The sequence below is a fragment of the Ptiloglossa arizonensis genome, chromosome 2, assembly GCF_051014685.1.
Source record: "Ptiloglossa arizonensis isolate GNS036 chromosome 2, iyPtiAriz1_principal, whole genome shotgun sequence".
Lineage (NCBI taxonomy): Eukaryota > Metazoa > Arthropoda > Insecta > Hymenoptera > Colletidae > Ptiloglossa > Ptiloglossa arizonensis.
In genome coordinates, this window is record NC_135049.1 from 27082241 (window position 1) to 27101076 (window position 18836).

General features: G+C 27.0%; 4 protein-coding genes across 13 annotated transcripts; 3 read left to right on the top strand and 1 right to left on the bottom strand.

Annotated features, from left to right (window-relative positions):
• The first annotated feature begins 294 nt into the window (after nt 1–294).
• Nucleotides 295–1382, top strand: LOC143143551 (uncharacterized). 2 transcript variants are annotated; one of them, XM_076304924.1, is made up of 4 exons: nt 295–510; nt 618–773; nt 1059–1134; nt 1229–1382. In XM_076304924.1, exons 2-4 carry the CDS (start codon nt 768–770, stop codon nt 1351–1353), a joined length of 207 nt encoding a protein of 68 aa, XP_076161039.1. In that variant the 5' UTR covers nt 295–510; nt 618–767; the 3' UTR covers nt 1354–1382. The 2 variants fall into 2 exon arrangements, with proteins under 2 accessions (XP_076161039.1, XP_076161038.1); XM_076304923.1 differs by having other exon boundaries at nt 295–773.
• An 837-nt stretch (nt 1383–2219) lies between these two features.
• Nucleotides 2220–7938, top strand: Hps4 (Hermansky-Pudlak syndrome 4 protein). Of its 3 annotated transcripts, none has more exons than XM_076305753.1 (9): nt 2220–2729; nt 3763–3997; nt 4237–4467; nt 4594–4688; nt 4781–4850; nt 4944–5111; nt 5172–6506; nt 6577–6803; nt 7105–7938. In XM_076305753.1, exons 1-9 carry the CDS (start codon nt 2674–2676, stop codon nt 7277–7279), a joined length of 2592 nt encoding a protein of 863 aa, XP_076161868.1. In that variant the 5' UTR covers nt 2220–2673; the 3' UTR covers nt 7280–7938. The 3 variants fall into 3 exon arrangements, with proteins under 3 accessions (XP_076161868.1, XP_076161869.1, XP_076161870.1); XM_076305754.1 differs by having other exon boundaries at nt 2220–2524; XM_076305755.1 differs by lacking the exon at nt 2220–2729 and adding an exon at nt 3505–3631.
• Ntf-2 (nuclear transport factor-2) lies at nt 4813–18666 on the bottom strand. Of its 7 annotated transcripts, none has more exons than XR_012991287.1 (5): nt 18373–18663; nt 18221–18292; nt 17902–18000; nt 14149–14334; nt 4813–5406 (listed from the first exon to the last, which is right to left on the bottom strand). XR_012991287.1 is itself a non-coding variant. In XM_076305761.1 (5 exons), exons 1-4 carry the CDS (start codon nt 18478–18480, stop codon nt 16655–16657), a joined length of 393 nt encoding a protein of 130 aa, XP_076161876.1. In that variant the 5' UTR covers nt 18481–18666; the 3' UTR covers nt 13835–14334; nt 16648–16654. The 7 variants fall into 7 exon arrangements, 5 of the variants coding, with proteins under 5 accessions (XP_076161876.1, XP_076161877.1, XP_076161875.1 ...); XR_012991286.1 differs by lacking the exon at nt 4813–5406 and adding an exon at nt 11756–13826; XM_076305761.1 differs by lacking the exon at nt 4813–5406 and adding an exon at nt 16648–16768 and having other exon boundaries at nt 13835–14334; nt 18373–18666.
• Hpd (4-hydroxyphenylpyruvate dioxygenase) lies at nt 10820–14244 on the top strand. Its single transcript, XM_076305758.1, has 12 exons — nt 10820–10890; nt 11226–11252; nt 11333–11395; nt 11847–11951; nt 12108–12233; nt 12292–12381; nt 12465–12565; nt 12644–12721; nt 12811–13045; nt 13131–13253; nt 13318–13434; nt 13531–14244. Exons 1-12 carry the CDS (start codon nt 10888–10890, stop codon nt 13603–13605), a joined length of 1143 nt encoding a protein of 380 aa, XP_076161873.1. The 5' UTR covers nt 10820–10887; the 3' UTR covers nt 13606–14244.
• Nucleotides 18667–18836: the final 170 nt, after the last annotated feature.

Genomic DNA, 18836 nt, shown 5'->3' on the forward strand with positions numbered 1-18836 from the left:
ACAGACTTAATTAGTATTTTAAAGTTCAAGCAATACTAGAATCTATATTAAAAGTTGTTTACTTTCTTCTGTCATGATTTGAATAAAAAATAAGGATATGTCATTCATATAAATGAATTATATAACTTTTATTATCATTTCTAAGCCTTTATCAAAATTCTTTTTCATTTAATATGTATTAAGAATACATGTATACGTATATAATAGAATTTTATAAATTCTTTATACCAGTCGCACTTCCTACAATATGTTGTACAAAAGTATATTGTATATTTGTTCAAAAGGGTTCACAACTTTGCTGTAAGTACAAAGTAAATACATTGAAAATTATTAACTAAATAAAAATGCTACTATTTTAATATATTCTTGTCAAGTGATATGTGTAGAACTTCATCATATGCCAAAAGCACCTGTACTTGAAGAATCAGCAAAGCCATATACACTTAACTAAAATTCCTGGACCAAGGTCAGAAGCTCTTCTCAATGAATTTTCTAATCTGGAAGGTTCAGGTTCATATTCTTAGTATCCAAATATAAATTTTATTTAAAAATAATGCAGAGTGATATAATATTATCATAAATATTGCAGCAAGTTGACTCTAATCCATATTTTGCAGATTACTAAAGATCTGTTGGAAATTATTTAGCAGATATTAATGGACATTTTCTTAGATACGTAAATCCAACTTTCTACTCTTCCTCTTGGATACAATCATCAATTTATCCTTGGTGTGTTGTCATGTGACATTATTACATTTAATAACAGAATGCAAGTAAGTGGTTTCTATCATTCTTCTGAATACATGTAGTGTATTATTCATCAGTTTAACATTTACAATATAGTACTATCCCATAAATATTACAAATTAGGCCTATGCGTCCATATAGAGTTTTTAATATATGAATGAGTCATCCAAGCAAAATATTACTACTAGAAATGGTACTGCAAACTATTGAAGTAGATCTATTAACTCATGTTTGCCAAGTTGTTAATTATTTACTTTGTCAATTCAGTACATTATAATATAAATTTGAACAAATTATGAATTCTGTACAAGGTAGAGGTTTCACCATTGCATTTGATACGGAGAAAGGATATGAGAAATAAGCTACTACATCAAATGCTTTGTAAAGGTAAAGATATGCACATTATAATTTAATTAATTTAATTAATATTTATAATCTATTATCTTTATAATAACCATTATAATATATTTACCAACATTAGGTATCCAAATTGGACAATCTGGGAAACAAATTAATTCAACTAAGATCATATCATTATTTGGAGAATATCATGCAGACAACTTAGAAAATCTTTGTGTCGGCTTGCAGGAACTTATAGAAAGCTGATATCTTTATAGACCATATTTTACTTTGCTGTTTCCTATTTATTAAATATATTTCAACAAAAATATGTATTTTATTATTTCATTACCCAGACAAGAATTAATTACTGAGAATATTGTTCATATAAAATGATATTTTAATTATATTTTATGTAGTAATATAAAGACATTAAATTGATGAATATAAAATTTTATTTTTCATTTTGATTTTTATAGTCAAATTAAAGATATGTAATTAAAAGTTTATAATTAAAAATTAAAGATATGTTACTAGAAATTAAGTTAACGAAAAATGAATAAAACGCACATTAAAGTCTTATTTCGATCATAATGGATAAATAATTACTATTTGATGATTCTATACAAAACTTATTCAGTATAACTTCAAAATTTATCAAAATAACTAAGTAATTAAGTTAATAAGGAAGAAATCGATCTTGTTATACGATAACGTAAGACTTCGTACGTTAATGATAAAATGATAACGATAAAACAACTTAGCAAGTATAACATTTTACTACATACTCCTGATTCCTTATACACTTGTTTTTTTTAATCTTTGTCTATACATTTTCTTTAAACATTTAGATCCTGTGATATCAAATAAATTATCTGAAACTAAAAAATATCTAAACACAGCATTTGTTGAGCTTTTGCTTCCTGAAATTCTTACATTTTATTAAACCGAAATAACGGAACTTGATCATTTTTAAAAATGTAAAATGTTACAAAGAAACTATTTTAATTAAATATATACAATTTTTATTAAAGAAAAGGATATTTCGTGTACATAAACGTAATATAATTCGAATATCGCGGTTACAATCGTATTACCGATCAAGGACCGAAATATCGTTGCTGTGTAAATACAAAGGAGATCGATATCAACATGGCGGTAAAGGAGCGGCTCCATTCAGCGTGATTGAAAACCAAGATTATTATGGCTCAAATTTTACATTACATAACGAAAAGTGCATTTCCATCGAAGTGCATTTTTTGCAACGCTCAGTATCATCGTGAGCAACAGTAAGAACGGAACGGAAAATTCGGCATTCAGCCTGTTGTGACGAGTGAGAGAAGCAAACGTAAAAAGAACGGGTTGACATTATAACACGACAATCGTAATTGAATTCTCCACCTCGGCACACTGAAGCGTAAACAATCACCATGGCGAAGTACGAAGATATTGCGTAATGCCTAGCCTTATCTAATTATAGCAGCGTAGAAAGTGCATCACTAATTCAATGATAATGCTTTGTTTACTATACCACGCTGCATACTGAATCACTGTTATACTTGATTCACCGATCACTTTTTCAGCGGCATGTCCCTTTTTAAATCTTTAATTTTTGTCAAAGAGAATGCTGATTTTAAGTTGGTGTGAGTTTATACTTCATAAATCGAAATATATTTATGCACTTTATTTCTTCAATTATCATACAGTACATTGATACATTTTTTAATTTGAAATTGACGATTTCTAAAAAATTGTTTATATTATTGTGTATACATATAAATATGTATGTCTTTAAATGTAATTAACCAATTTTTATTTATTCATAATTGCATTGCTTCATTTTTTGTATTAGTTAGATTAATACATGTTATATATCTAAACAAATTTGTTTTATTTTCAATGCATGATTATGACTTTCTTTATATATATTTATATAGTATATTACAGAATATGTTATATTAATATTTCTTAATACTATAAATTTGTTAATAGTATTTAATATTTTTATTTACATTTAAGCAATTATACATAACTCATACGAATATTAATAAACAATTGTTTTCAAAGTTGTTTAACAACTGTATGGCAAAGTAAAGTCTTTTACACTGTTCCTTGTATTATTCTACTTAGAATAATAAATAGGATATCTAATTTATTAGATGTAACCAAACTTTACAATGCTTGCATCATTTTATTAGTAATTCAATAAAAGATAGTCCTTATAAAAAACCTACTCATGTGTTTTAACATTACTACATTGTAATAGATACAATGAATTTGTGTATTGACTATTCTACTTACTATCTATCATGATGCTTTCAAAGAACATATTCTAAAGTGTAATCTTATCTTGTTTATTTTGTTATCAGTTACTGATGCAGCTAATCAGTAATTTTTTGTTCACAATTGTTTACTTCATAGACTCATTCCTATATCAAAATCAAAGCAAGTAACAGACATTAATATTATGTCCATGATTTTATAAAAATGAAAGTTGACATATTTTCACAGTTGTGTATAGAATATTTATATCAATTACTTCAGGGTAAGCTAATTTATTTATGAAAAAAGAATAAAATATTTGATTTTTAAGTTTATGAATTACATTTGTATAAGTAGAATCAATAAATTGTATAATGTTAAAATGATTCTAACGTTTTCTTTTTTTATTTTTAGAGAGATGATGATAGTATTTGTTTATGACACTGCAAGGTGTTGTAAAGAAGATGATGATCCTGCAGAGGCAGTTATGTATTTCCATCCAGCATGGGTATCTCTTACTCAAAGGCTAGCTTTAGCAGGTCAATTAATGGCTATTAATCACTTTCTTACCACCTCATTTTCTACTCCAAAATCAATTACTTTGCAAGGAGGAAAATTTGTATTAAAAAAGTTTGGACAATACATTCTTGTGAGTACATTATTATCACATTTTGTTTTCTTTAATATTGTGCAAAATCTTCTTAGTAGGTTTAATGTAGTAAAGATTTATGTAGTACAGCTTTGTAGTAGTTGTTATCAGTTGCAGCTGCTACAATTATCAGTTTACTCTTAATGAATGAAATGCAACATTTTTCTAATTACTTAATGTGTCATACTTAGTATGAATTAACATTTACAGCATATATTTCAATGTTTATTATTTTGTAGGCTGTGGGAACTGATAGAAATATTCACGACTGGATTTTAGAGCGACGTGCAAATACATTAGAATCATTATTAAAATTTTTTCATTGTGATCTTAATAAAATATTGGAATCATTTAATAATGATAGAAATAAATTTACAGAGAAACTATATCAAATGTTCGAAACATACTTGCCAATACTTCAATACAGTGCCAATCTTTTCTCCAACATTCCCATTATCAAACTTCCAAAGGTTAGTCAAAATATTAGATTTATTTTTATTTTTATTGCATTAAAATGCCTTCATTAAATTTTGTTTCTATTGTGTTTAATTAATTATCAATGTGGTTCAATGCTAAGCATTTTATATTTTCTCCAGAGTGCTAGTAACATATTTTTAGAAGCAATTCAAGTTTTACAATATTGTCAAGAAACTAATGGTGTTATGGGTGGTGCACTTTTTTATAACAATAAGTAAGTTATTTAGAATAATTAAAAATAAATTTATATATGCTTTTTTATATCTGAAGAATGGAGTATTTTATTTTTGTATATTATTGCTTCAGGGTAGTTGCTACTCAACTAAGTGCAGATTTGACGAAACAAATTGTTATAACTGATCCATATAGAATAAAGGTATATTAAATTCATATAATACAGAAGAATGTTTCAAAAATTAATTACATTTCATGTAAGAATGTATAATAATAGCAAATCATTCTTTGTAAGGCTCCAGCAGAAAGAATATCAACAGAATTTCATTTACCTATAGGAGTGCAGTTATTACGAGTGTATATAGAACAAAAGCAATGTGCAAAACTTGTACAAGAGACAAACAGTGAACGATATTACAGTTCATATTTAGATTCTATTACAAAAAAGATATTACAAAGAAAGGTAAAGTGTTTAAAAGTGACGCATAAGAATAACATATTAATATAATAATCATATTTTTAGAGCATTTCTAAAAACAGTAAGGAGCCATCTTTATCTGGAATGAAACGTGACACTTCCCGTATTTTTACTGTACCTGAGGAAGGAGAATTAGACTCTTCACAGTACAACGATAACAGTCATTATGTACCCTCCATTCCACTTACAGCTTACAATTCTCCAGTTAAACGCAAACAGGAAAGTAACACAGACCGTCCTAAGTGTATAAATCCTTTAACTCCTAGTGTTTGCTCCACACCTTTAAAAGATATAAATAGAGTTTTACATGGTAATGCAATGTTAATTTGTAACACAAATGAAGATGAAAATATTGAAACAGAGGAGGAAAAGAAAGAAATAAAGGCAAATGTAGACGATATTCCAGATGTTGTTAAGGAGGCACTTAGATGTAAACGTTTAAATAAATTAAGGAACGTTGCACCGAAAAAGAAGTTAGTTAAAAGAAAAGAATTTAATAAAAGAAGCTTAAGCATGCAAAATTTAGGATTTACAAATTTGTATTTTAACCAAATATCAGTTAGAACGTACGGATTGGGCCCACCACAATTGAAAGCAAGTATATCTCCTGAATCTTCCCCACAAAAGAAATCTACATATAAAAAACAGTTCCACACAATTACTGATCCTTGTTATCCTGTATTTCGATGCGATGGATTACCAGTATCTAAATCGTTGTATGAACAATATATATCTTCACATTATGAGGAGCTTACAGATGATAGCAGTAATACAATTAATCGTAACGACTTCTTAGCAAGTTTGACAAACAATTATAATGCTAAGAATGTAACAAACAACTGTGATATCATGAGCAAAGATAGTTTAGAAAAACTGAATAATTCTCGCGACATAAAATTGGATAATAAAACGAAACAAGAAACTTATCGTAGATCGATGAGCCTTCCTTTGAAACCACTCAATATTACTGACAACGATGATAGACGAAAATCAACATCGGAGTGTGGTAACACATATGATTTTCTTCAAAAAAAGAAATTAGATGGTTTACAATTAACACCTCTTATGTCCAAACTTAGTTTACTTGCTGACGAACGAACTAGTGGTTTTTGTAGTAGAGAAACTACTCCTAGCGAATTTCGTGATTTGTCCGGGTTCTCGACAGCAACAAATCAAATGATTAAACAAAAATTAGAAGCAGTTAATAAAGATATTAGTAGTGATGGTGAGGACGAACTTGAAGAGTATTGGGTCACTACATGCAAAGATGAAGTTTGCCTTGAGAAAACAGAATTATTTCTGTGCGGACATCAAAATATGGTGCTGGTATTACTAATGGAAAATGGAACTGCTAATAACCCTGATCTTATACACTCTCTTGTAAGTATATTTTACATTAATTAAAAGAAAATATCTTAATTACATTTTTATTTAATAATATATACTATAGTGGCAGACTTGTGTGAGTACATTAGGAAAGCTTGAAACAAGGCTGCAGCAATGTCTTGAACCTCTACCATCAAATGAAAACAAAGAATTGTATAGTATTTTAAGTATTGATCCTCAATGGGATACAATAAATCGTTCTGGACTCTGGGGTGTCACTGAATTGGATATTGTTTCTTGCCTTCATGATAGATTCACGCATGCTAGCAATCTCACGGACATCATTGTCAGGTAATTCCTTAGGTATTAGAAAACTTATTTAAATTAGTTTAATTTTGCACACGTCAGCTTTAACTTGCTTTGGTAGATCTACTTATATTTTTTTGCTCAATATAAATAATATTTTTGCATTAAATATTTAAAGTTTTCAGAGCAAAAGAATGTAATATAGAACAATTTGAACACACTTTTCTGTATTATAATTCTCTGACTAATAATTTGTTTATAATATTTTAATTTTGATAAACAATGTTTATTAGTAACTTTTCTCAAAGTGTGGTAAAAAAATGAGTATGTTTTATTAATTAACTAGAACAGAGGATACTGTTGTTTATGGTAACCAGTGTGGAAACATAGAGGTATTTTATCAACAAGCAGTGGCACCAGATACCTCTGGAGGACTTCCAACTCCTGCAGATTTAATGGGAATTGTGTCTCTTAAAGCAAAACGTAGACTGGAAAGAGATCATGGGATTGTATTATTATAAATTACAATTATCCGCAAATGCTTCCACTACCATATTATTCACAATTGAATTATTTCATTTAATATTTTGTTTATTATATTTCGTGGCATGCCAAGTAAACGATATTAGATCATATTTTGTACATATTTTTTCTGCATATAGTAATAGACAATTTCATCTAATGTTTTAATAATGTTGATTGGGAACATTCTCTATACCTTGTTCTTTGGTAATACAAGGGCATTCAAAATGAGAATGAGATCCTTCAATTAGTAGTTAGCATGTAATAGTAGTCAAACTCTTACTACTCTAGCAATGATTTCTAAATAATCGTGTATAAAACATCGTGTATACATCCTAATGTGTATGCAGATAGTATTATATTTATTTAACACGTCCATATCCTGGGTAAGAAACAATGAGTTCAAAGTTTGATATCTTTCCAAAATTATAAAATCAAACATTCCATTAATTTAATTCACTAAGACTACTTTTGCGATAAAAAATATTATACATTGACAGTGTTAATAGAAAGAAAAATTACCGAATTTTCTACGCGTATTTTTGTAACAATCAAGTTCACACTACCCAAATATAATTAATTTAAGAATTGGCTGTAATCAAAGACTTTTTATATTACTCATATGTATTAACCATACATAATAAAACCAATACTAAGGTATTACTATTTTCTCAAGCACGATGAATGATGTATTTTAATATAAAATGTTAAATGTTTTATTGAAAATATTTATTTAAACAAATCTTACATTAACGTTCACAATATTATGATCAAGAAAACTCCAATTTTATCATAATCGTATAAAAATAATACGTTGATTATGAATGGTATATGTATTAAAATTTAAAAAAAAATGAGAATTTATCTTCACTACTTAATAATTTAATAGTCAATATTTAAAAATTTATTTTAACTTGTTAAACACGAATATATGTAAGAAAATTTGCACTATTTACATTTAAAAATACTTTCTATGGTAAGGTAAAATATAGTAAAATTATATTTTATATTTAAAAAACAGTAATTTTTATTATGTATGGTTTTAAAGCTGTATAGAATTACTTAATATTGTAATAGAGTGGCATAATACGATAGATGCTTTTTTGAATCTAAGCTTTTAATCTCTTAAATAGAAGACAAAAAAAATTCTAGTATTCTGCTGCTACGTCCAACTTAAGTGATAATTAGCATTAAATAATTTATTAGTGTATTTATAAATCATATAATCATAGATAAAGATTTTTATTAGAAATAAGTATAAGATAAGTCATGTTTATTGTTTGACTTCTTAATAATTCAGTGTTGTGTAAATGAATTTATATTATATGTATTTAGAGTAAAAAAATTAATTCTTGATATATGTATGTGTGTGTGCGCGTGTTAGAAGCATCTCATAATTTATTCACATCATTTAGAAGTAACAATGAATGAATTTTTTTAATTTATTAGTGTGTGTAGATTAAAATATACTATTATTAAAAAACAAAATATGTCGCAAAAAAGTATATAACAAGATTATGTCAATATGTTAAGAAAAAAGTGTTAGATACTATGAATATAATGAGATTGCCACCAATTGAACTATAAAATCTCAATAGCAATCAGTCATTAGCATCTTATGATTATTGTTCCATAGTACTTACTAAATATTTTAATTAAATTTAGTTTTAAAAAATAGTTTTTGCTTTTACTAATGTTATAATGAAAGCTGTATTCCTTTTTTTATATCCCAAATAATAATTCTAAAACTATGTACACAAAATTTATCTTAAATTTATTATAGAATGACATTTTTGTATAAGCTAAATTAGTTATAACATTGAAATACTTTAAATGTTGTGTACTTACAATTGATATTTGATATTGTTTGTAATATTATACATTGTTCAAATCTTGATACATATCTTTTACATTGTATTTTCAGCAATTTAATCTAGTCACCTATATGTATACTGCTATATACTATAAACATTCTGAGTTATTCTTTAAAAATAATATAAAGATGAAGATCATTTTTATAGAAAAATTCATTCCATAAGACATTGAAAACTCTCCACCTAATTTAAACCAATCTAAACTAGAAATATTTAGAAACGGATAAACACAAATATTAATTCAAGGGTAATATGAGATGCATCTACAGTGAAGTACATATAATTGTAAAAACATTATGTATGTACATCATGTAGAGAATCAATTTTAAAGCATTATTAGCACAATTAAAATTGTTAAAATATTTAGATAAAAATTTGTGCAACAAGTTCTTAACACTAGTAACAAACTTAATACATCATAACAATATTTGTGACATACAGAAAAACATATTTTAATGAACATCATTGGTAAACGTAATTCTGAGTTAAAAAAAAGTATCCTGAAATCGTTCCGTCATATTTTTTGTCATGACCTCGATAATGATGGAAATGAAACGAGGCGAGCCTCCTGGTTCTGCCAGTTTGTTAATATGTTTGTGTCATACGTTACACGAGTTTCTTTTCGCATGTTATTTATATTAATAGAGCCCGCTTTGTAAACAAGATTTAAGCGCCAACGCATAACCAATAGCTTTTTGTCATTTCGAATGGTGATTCTCCACGAATGGAAAATTTTGCCACAAGACACTTTGAACTTTTATAATGATCACAAAATATTTTTCCAATAGATAACATGCCTTGCATATTTAATATTATATACTACTATTTTAAATACTTCTTTATTTATCGATTTCAGTAATAATATCATAAAACAATAATTCAAAAATATATGATATCGTTTAAAAAATTCAAACTATTATAGTAATATATATTTATTTGTTTTAAATTATTATTTTTCATATTTGATCATTCAAAACTAAAATTGCTTTAAAATTGAAATAACAACCTGAAGATTTATTTAATCTTTATAAAAGGGTAATCAAAATGCTTATTGCTATATGTTGAAAACTTGTAATGTTTTTTCGTAAAAACATGACGAATTACGTCTTATTTGCATGTTTGTAATGCAAATGCAAAATCTTACCTGTTATCAGCCTAGCGATCTTATGGAAAACAAAAGAGAAAAAAATAACATTCTCTTGTAACAAAATATCAATATATTTATGTTACTAATTATATAAAATTAATACATAAACTTTAATTGCCGAAATATTGTGTACTTAGTAAAGTAAAAATTATTAATTTAAACTTTTAATAGGTATTAAAAATATGGAAACAATTTGTAACAGTAATTTCAACAATATAGAGAATTGAACAAAAATATAAAAGGAACAAAAATACTTTTAGTATATAATATAGCGGAATTTATTTGATAAAATGATATTAATCGTAATCATTTCAGAGACGAATCCACCGTCAGGAATATATCAGATGATCATGTCGTGTAACAAATCTTGAAAAACCTGCTCGCTACAGGTAATATTATACAGGTAATTTACGCTTCGCGATTCTAGAAGAATGTGACGCAAACAAGCCTCCATAATTGACCAATCAGCGACAGGAATACTGATTATTAATTTTGACGCGCTTATATTTAAGCAAGCTACACCCACGATTGGAGCTATTGAAAACAAAACGGAGAATCTATATCAAAGTTTTCGCTCGTATCCAGAATGGTAAGACAATTGCGAAAACATATAACTATATTTAGTTCTATACTTTTATTTAAACTCGCTATGATCATTTTTTATTCAAATTTATTAGAATTATAATTCATACTTAAGTTTGTTTAAATGTATATAAATAACTGAGTATAATAGATTGCACACTTTGAAGATACATTTATTTAATTTTATAATAACAGTGCTTAATGCTAACATTTTTGAACCAAATGTTAATCGTATTTAGATACTTCTACTTACATGTTGATAAATAAACTAAATATTTAAATATTGATTGAATTTTAAATTAAATTTAAATACTAATTTTACAATTTTTATAATTTTTTCAGACTTCATATACAGATAAAGGTCCAAAGGTAAGTAAAATTAGTATAAAAACAATGATGAAATTTAATTAAATGAAGAATTTGTTATTAATACAATCATAAAATCTCAGCCATTAGGAGGGAAATTCTTGTGCTTTAATCATATAACATTTTGGGTTGGAAATGCTAAACAGGTAATTAAAATGAGATACTATCTTACTAATACAGCAATATTTTTAATGTTAAAAATATTTTTCAAATTTTGTACATGGAGCTATTTTCTAATAATATTATATATTATAATTATAATTCTGAAGATATATCACAGAAATGTACTTCAAATAAACTAGTTAATTAGTCTCATAATAAATATATTTCTATTTAAATTTATGTTAATCCTCTTTCTATTTAGAATTACAATAATTATATATTTCATAGTTAAGTATTATAATTAATAACATTAAGCAAATTATATGCTTAAATGCTACACTTATTTAAATTTGAAATAATAGTGTGTATTACTATTTAATTAGCAATATTTATTCATAATAATTTACTAGGGAAATGATTTTCCAGGTGAAATTGAATTCTCAATTTTTAAAATGCACATTATAAATTTATACCTGAATCCATTTATTATTATAGGCTGCCAGTTATTATTGCACTAGATTGGGGTTTGAACGTATAGGTTATCGTGGTTTAGAAACTGGTTCAAGGCACGTGGCGTCCCATGTTGTTAAACAAAATCAGGTACACAAAACAAATGTTTATTACTCAATCTTAAATTTCTTCTTACAATTAAAATACATTTTTGATATCATAAATCAATTTACAGAAGTACGAAATGCAAATGTAGTACTTTATATTGTTAAAAAAAAAACAATATTTTGTTTCTTTTATTTGCAGATTATTTTTGTATTTGAATCAGCTTATGAAACTGACAATGAAGATATGGCAAGTCATATTTCGCGACATGGAGATGGTGTACGTGACGTTGCCTTCAATGTTGAGGACATTGACATCATTGTAAAGGTATATTGAAAAAAAAAATGCACATATATATGAAGATAATAAAATTATAATTTTGTAGATAGCAAAAGAACGAGGCGCCAAAATAATGAAGGATGTATGGGAAGAAAAGGATGAGTATGGTGTTGTAAGATTTGCCACTATAAGAACTGTAAGTTATTGCACGGGAAGAAAGAAAATACACTGCTAAATGAAAATAATATTTTAACAAATATTGTGTTTTACTTATATTAGTATGGGGATACATATCACACACTCATAGATAGATCAAAATATAAAGGATTCTTCTTGCCAGGATTCCAACAATTACCAACAGATTCATTTATAAAGAATTTGTAAGTGACATAAAGCAAGATAAATTGAATTTTGAAAAATGTGTTAACAAATTGTTAATAATTCAATAACTTATTTAGACCAAAAGTTGGATTAAATTTTGTGGATCACATTGTTGGGAATCAACCTAATAAACAAATGGAGTCTGTGGCAAAATGGTACAAAACAATCAAATATTAATCAAAACTATTAAAAAAGGACCTAATAAGAATGGAACTTTTTAAATACAAAATTTCTTTTATTTTAGGTATGAGCAATGTTTACAATTTCATCGATTTTGGTCTGTAGATGATACTCAATTACACACAGAATATTCTGCTTTACGTTCTATTGTTATGTCTAATTGGGAAGAAACAATCAAATTACCTATTAATGAACCAGCTCCTGGCAAAAAACGTTCTCAAATCCAGGAATATGTGGAATACTATGGAGGAGCAGGAGTGCAACATATTGCTCTTAATACAAATGACATAATTAAAAGTGTAAAATAAATATTTTCTTGACAATTAGTCTTCTTAAATTTAGTTAAGATCACTTTCCAATACTACATATTTTTGGTTTTTGCAGATACAAAATTTACATATTAGAGGTGTAGAATTTCTAGATGTACCGGACAGTTACTATGATATGTTAAGAGATCGGTTGAAGACTAGTGGAGTAAAAATTTTAGAAGATCTTAACACATTACAGGTATGAATATCAAAACATTATATGAAATCAATTTAACAAAAACATATATTAACATTGATTTCAGAAATTAAAAATCCTAATTGATTATGATGAAGATGGATATCTTTTACAAATATTTACTAAAAATATGCAAGATCGACCAACACTATTTATAGAAGTTATTCAAAGGCACAATCATAGTGTAGGTATTATAGAAACTCTTAATATGAAATTAAAACTCATTTAAATTCTCTAAGATTAAAACCATTACAAATTTGTTAATTTTGTTTTAATATAGGGATTTGGAGCTGGAAACTTCCAAGCACTATTTGAAGCTATTGAAATGGAACAAGCTAAACGTGGGAATTTGTAAAATGATATGGATACTAATTATATTAATTAAAATTAAATACAATTATGTATAGGTATTTTATATTTAAGAAATTTATATAATAAAATGTTATCACAAACGTGACAAAGAAACAATTTGCTTTACTTTTCATATATATTATAATTAAAATCTTGTAATGTTGCACATTGGAGAATAGAAATATTGCATTATTAATTCCAGATGTTGTATTTAATGGCCAATATCTGTTTTACAAAAATACACACAGCGTGAAGGTGTAAAATATGTAACAGTACAATTTGAAGCATTATAATCGACCATTAAAATCAAATATTGTATAATACTATTCTATTGTATTGTGGTGTCATATTGTAAATGTGTAACCAACAATAGGCATACTTAAAAATGAGAAAACTCAAGGAAGCGAGATTATTAAACTGTGTCTATTTTTAACACTCTTTTTTGTGGCCAATATATAAGCAAATATTCTTCATATAAAAACTGCAGTATCTAGAAAGAATGGGATAATATGCGATGACAAAGGATATTAATGAGAAAGTAGCTCACTTATTTCAATCTGTGGGGAGTCCATGGCTAACTGTCTGCCATTAATCATGATGAATTTGCAGACACTTTTCTTCATGCAGTATCATGAATGCCAAGGCGAAAGATGTCATGCTGACAGAAGAATGAATTCCCAAGTGGCTTCAGCACAAAAATTTGTGAGAAAGCATGTGGTGGATCTTCATCTGCCTGTAATAAAATTATAAATACATATTACTCAAGTAAATGTATGCAAAAATTATACTTGTAAATCTTATGTGAAATTAATTTTTGAAAATATTAGCTAGGTAAAACTAATTGGAGTCAGGATAAGTCACCTAACACTAAAGTGTAAAATATATAAGAAAAATTATTTGAGGAAAACCTGTTTACAGTAAAACCATACAACATATAGTGTAATTCAATTTGACTCATTCTTATTTTCAGTAAAAAAATACAGGTTCAATTTAAACAAAAAAAATGAAAGTATTTTTAAATCTCAAAAAGTGTACCTTGAAAAAAAGGTGACCTTTATCATATTATTTGTCCATTTAAATCAAACATTTTTTCTTATTCCCAAAAACAACAGAGGTATTTTAGATTCCAGCATTAAGTGACTTAACCTGTATAAAAATATATTGATACATAATTACATTGTTATCAACTCAAATAAATTATAACTGAATACAGTCAACGACGTTATTAACAATCATGCACAAATTATGTAAATGTTGCATAAATGTAATAACAATAAACAAATTATATGCTACAACAATGAACTTACCATAAGGCAAAATTTATGTAAAAAAACTACTTTGCCTTAATTTTTTGTACAACTATATTAGATCTTTAATTAAATTGCAATAAGTAATTTTCACTATTTTAAAGACTGTGACAATTAAATTTGTGTTCTAATGAAAATGGTATAATAATGCTGAATAAAGACAAGTGAAAATTTAAATAATAAAAAATAAAAATAAATTATTATTAATATATTTGTTACTATTACATAACTTTACTTATTTATAGTAACTTTTTACATCATTGTTCTGTTAATTCATAAGAGAAATTAACCCTTTTAGTGCCTATGCGTGAAAAACGAGTGTCTATGCGAAGATAACTGGACAAATTTGACGAATTTACTAAGGTTTGGAGAAAATGTCATAAAAAGCAAACTAAGAATGATATTTTAAAAATTTAAAATGCAGCGTATTGCGGAAGAAATGGAAGGTAATGTAATTCCAATTGTATTTCAATACTTATTGAAAATCATATAATAACGTCAATATAAACCATGATGAAAAACATAGAAACAAGTTTCTCTTCTACAAACAATATTTGCACTAATCATCGTTTGATCACAGTTTTATGTAGGTTACGTAGAATGAAATATAAGTATTTCATTTTCAGTCATTTTTAATAAAATAACCAATATCGGTCCTGAGAACAAAAGCTTAACCCCTGATGCACGGCAAGCGTCAGACCGATCTACTACAGAACAAGAGATCATGTAGCCGTTACAACGTAACTAAAAAAAATTTTGGTATTATTATAAATATTTATATTTAGTTATCTGGCTACTAGAAATATGTAATATTTACTTATTTTTACTTAGCAAGCAATTTATTTAGCATTGATGCTTACTGATGCATACACCGTGTAACCCTTTATTGCAATGATTACAAATTGTGCCTGATCTTTACACAGGCCCACCATCCTTCCTACTACAAACAACGCAAACCTTTTCCCTCCTTCTATACGCTATATGCTAATGACAATATTTTCCAATTTCGTAAATACTTATATTCGCCCACTTGTAATTTCTGTTTAAGCTGCGGTGAAATATATTTTCTGTTCCTGCGTATTGTTCCGGTTAAGAATTTTTTTAATTCTTTTGCAATGAAATTAGACCGTTTATAACATTTTATATATTTATTTTGAGATAAAGCTTTCTTGCAATGCAAAGAACAAGGCACCATCGTATACGCAACGATATATCATCGTTGGCACTTTTCGCAAGTCTAGCGAACGACGATATATCGTCGTTCGGCACTAAAAGAGTTAATATCACTACATTTTTATTTCAAAAACGATTACAATGAATAACATTATTCCTGTCAGTTCAGCAATTTAAAGTTTTTCATATTGTTATATTTATTAAGTTATATTTTGATAAAGGTTAATTAATCAAATATTTAACTAAAATGTTTAATTAATAAAAATACAAAATTGTATCATGTTTAAATAATTTAATAAATTTAAGTGCAGATGATTCATTTAATACTACAAACATACTTCGAGTGCAAAATTTATCAAAAAATTGTATTAACACTAGTTGGTGCAAAATAATTGTTTTCTAGAAAAAGTAAGTCACATCGTATACAAAAGCAGCATGACAAAAATGTAGATTTAAAAAGAGTTAATAACAAGCAGGCATATTGTCAAATGTAAAGCAAATTTAGACACTAAAAGTGAGTATTAGGCTTGCCTGTACTGGTACACGGATCAATGGAAGATCAGTACCTGATGCCTAAACCGTGTTGTGCAGCGCAAGTCTGAAGATATCATGCTGCACGTAAAAGCTGGTGCCAATAGGTTTCAGGACAAATGTCTGGATGTATGCATGGGGCTGATCCTCATCAGTCTGCCCAATCATCAACAATCACTGACTCAATTTTCTTATTTCATCTTCTTTGCAGAGGTAGGTATATAGAGAGATTGTTGCTGGACATTAGTCATAGCTCAATCTCTATCTTCATATGGCAGCACAAAAAATGTAAGGCAGTACAGTACACATTTGTGTAGCATGTCCAGCCAATAAAATATAACGTATGGACGAACACAAAGTATACCAATGTAACAAAGTATTTCAAAAATGAGATGTTGAAAACAAAATTTTTACTTTGCTTAAAAAATAATACTTTATCAGTTATAAAGAGGACCACGGTAATAAGAAATTAAATTACTGAACCAATTGGAATAAGAATTTTGCACATATTGTTTTATAAAATACTTTTTATGATGTAAAATTCATATCATGTATACATTTTTATGCATATGTATATACACAAAATGTTAAAAGAAATGGTTCAAGACTTTCAGAGCTGATAATACTCATCAAATAGAGGAAAAAAGCCCTAATGAACATGGGTTGAAAAATTAATATTCTCTGAATTATAAATAATTTGCTGTTCTGATTAAAGCATGCAACTTACTTGTTTTTAATAATCAATTGTGACATAAAAACAGCAGATTACTTTACTATTTCTTCGATTCATATTTATAGAAGTAAACACTTCATTGTCCACTTCCTCACACACTTCATAATAAAGAATTATCTAATTGTCAAACTTTAGTAGAAAAATATTAGTTACATATTGATGCAATCACAAATTAGTTACAAAGAACAATTACCAAGTTTCAGAATACATTAGCTGTGATATAAAAAAAACTTCTATAAACATTAACAGAAAAAATAATAAGGTAATCTATTGTTTTTATACCAATAAACAATTGATTATCAGAAAAAATTAAAATGTAAACTTCAACCGAAACAAAAAATTGTTTATAATTCCAAAAACATTCATGTAACTCATATTTATTAGGATTCTTTCTCTATTTAGCACGTAGTATCTATTCTGAAAATCTTAAATCCTTTCCTTTAACACCCAGTAATATGTAAGCTACGATTAGATTTTGCATACTTGTATATGAAAATTTTTCTTTGTCTATATTACTCACATTATAACCATAATAGGTAATAATTATTTTTCTTACCTGCAACCTTCCTAAAACATTAATGAGCACACCACCATCAAACATTGGTTGCGAATCAATAGCAGTTATTATCCGATTAATTTTTTGAAATGATAAACTCTGAAAATTAAACATTTGTAATTAATATTAAAGAAATACAAAACATTATACCTTCATTATAATTTATTGATTAAATTTGATAGTACTTCCTATACATAAACAATCAAATTTACCAATTTACTATCATTCCTTCATTTATATAAAGTATTTTAAAAACAATGTTTGTAAGTAATGTACAATAAATTTAATATAAGTTATATTTTTTATTGTAAATACTTACAGTTAATTTTTCCATGATTTTAATAGCACCCTGTATTTGCAAACCCTCAAACGTCATAAAAGACGACTCGGTCTGTAAATACAATGTCGATTGAATACGTGGAAGAGAATTAACATGGGACATAAATGTAATTGCAAACAATTAGGACTTACATTATACATATTTATTAAATTTTGTCTTTGAGCGGGGTCGTCAAACAGTGCATAATACTGCTGTACAAAACCCTTTCCGATAACTTCATATTGTGGATTTAATGCCATTACGCTAACTTATTATATTCACACTCACTATCCAATATCAACACTATCAGTCTTTTTAAGTGATTTGATCGTTCGGCACTTTTATCTTTATAAAAATTCTACAATAAAAGTAAAATAATGCCTATTAACATCCCTCGTGCAAGATACAAGCGAGCAGGAAGCTACTTATGCCGACCAATCATTTCGATGTATCGAGAAAATCGTCGGGATTATTCTCGAACTCTCGAAAAGTTGAGATATTTGGCAACGATTGCATTCGTTTTTGTACAAACAACATTGTTGGTGATTTATGAATTGGTTAATCAAATACATATAAAACTAATTATTTGAATGTTTGAAAATTATATGATACAATT

Excerpts from the sequence above, each read along its gene's own strand:
- LOC143143551 (XM_076304923.1), top strand. Across the intron at positions 1,135-1,228 it reads ACATCAAATGCTTTGTAAAG|GTATCCAAATTGGACAATCT; the intron begins GTAAAGATATGC and ends TACCAACATTAG.
- Hps4 (XM_076305753.1), top strand. The coding sequence starts at position 2,674 with ATGTCCCTTTTTAAATCTTTAATTTTTGTCAAAGAGAATGCTGATTTT. Across the intron at positions 5,112-5,171 it reads AAAAGATATTACAAAGAAAG|AGCATTTCTAAAAACAGTAA; the intron begins GTAAAGTGTTTA and ends TCATATTTTTAG. Across the intron at positions 6,507-6,576 it reads CTGATCTTATACACTCTCTT|TGGCAGACTTGTGTGAGTAC; the intron begins GTAAGTATATTT and ends TATATACTATAG.
- Hpd (XM_076305758.1), top strand. Across the intron at positions 11,952-12,107 it reads ATGTTGTTAAACAAAATCAG|ATTATTTTTGTATTTGAATC; the intron begins GTACACAAAACA and ends TTTTATTTGCAG. Across the intron at positions 12,566-12,643 it reads GATTCATTTATAAAGAATTT|ACCAAAAGTTGGATTAAATT; the intron begins GTAAGTGACATA and ends TAACTTATTTAG.
- Ntf-2 (XM_076305761.1), bottom strand. The coding sequence starts at position 18,480 with ATGGCATTAAATCCACAATATGAAGTTATCGGAAAGGGTTTTGTACAG. Across the intron at positions 18,293-18,372 it reads ATTTAATAAATATGTATAAT|ACCGAGTCGTCTTTTATGAC; the intron begins GTAAGTCCTAAT and ends TTGTATTTACAG. Across the intron at positions 16,769-17,901 it reads ATGTTTTAGGAAGGTTGCAG|ACTGATGAGGATCAGCCCCA; the intron begins GTAAGAAAAATA and ends ATGATTGGGCAG.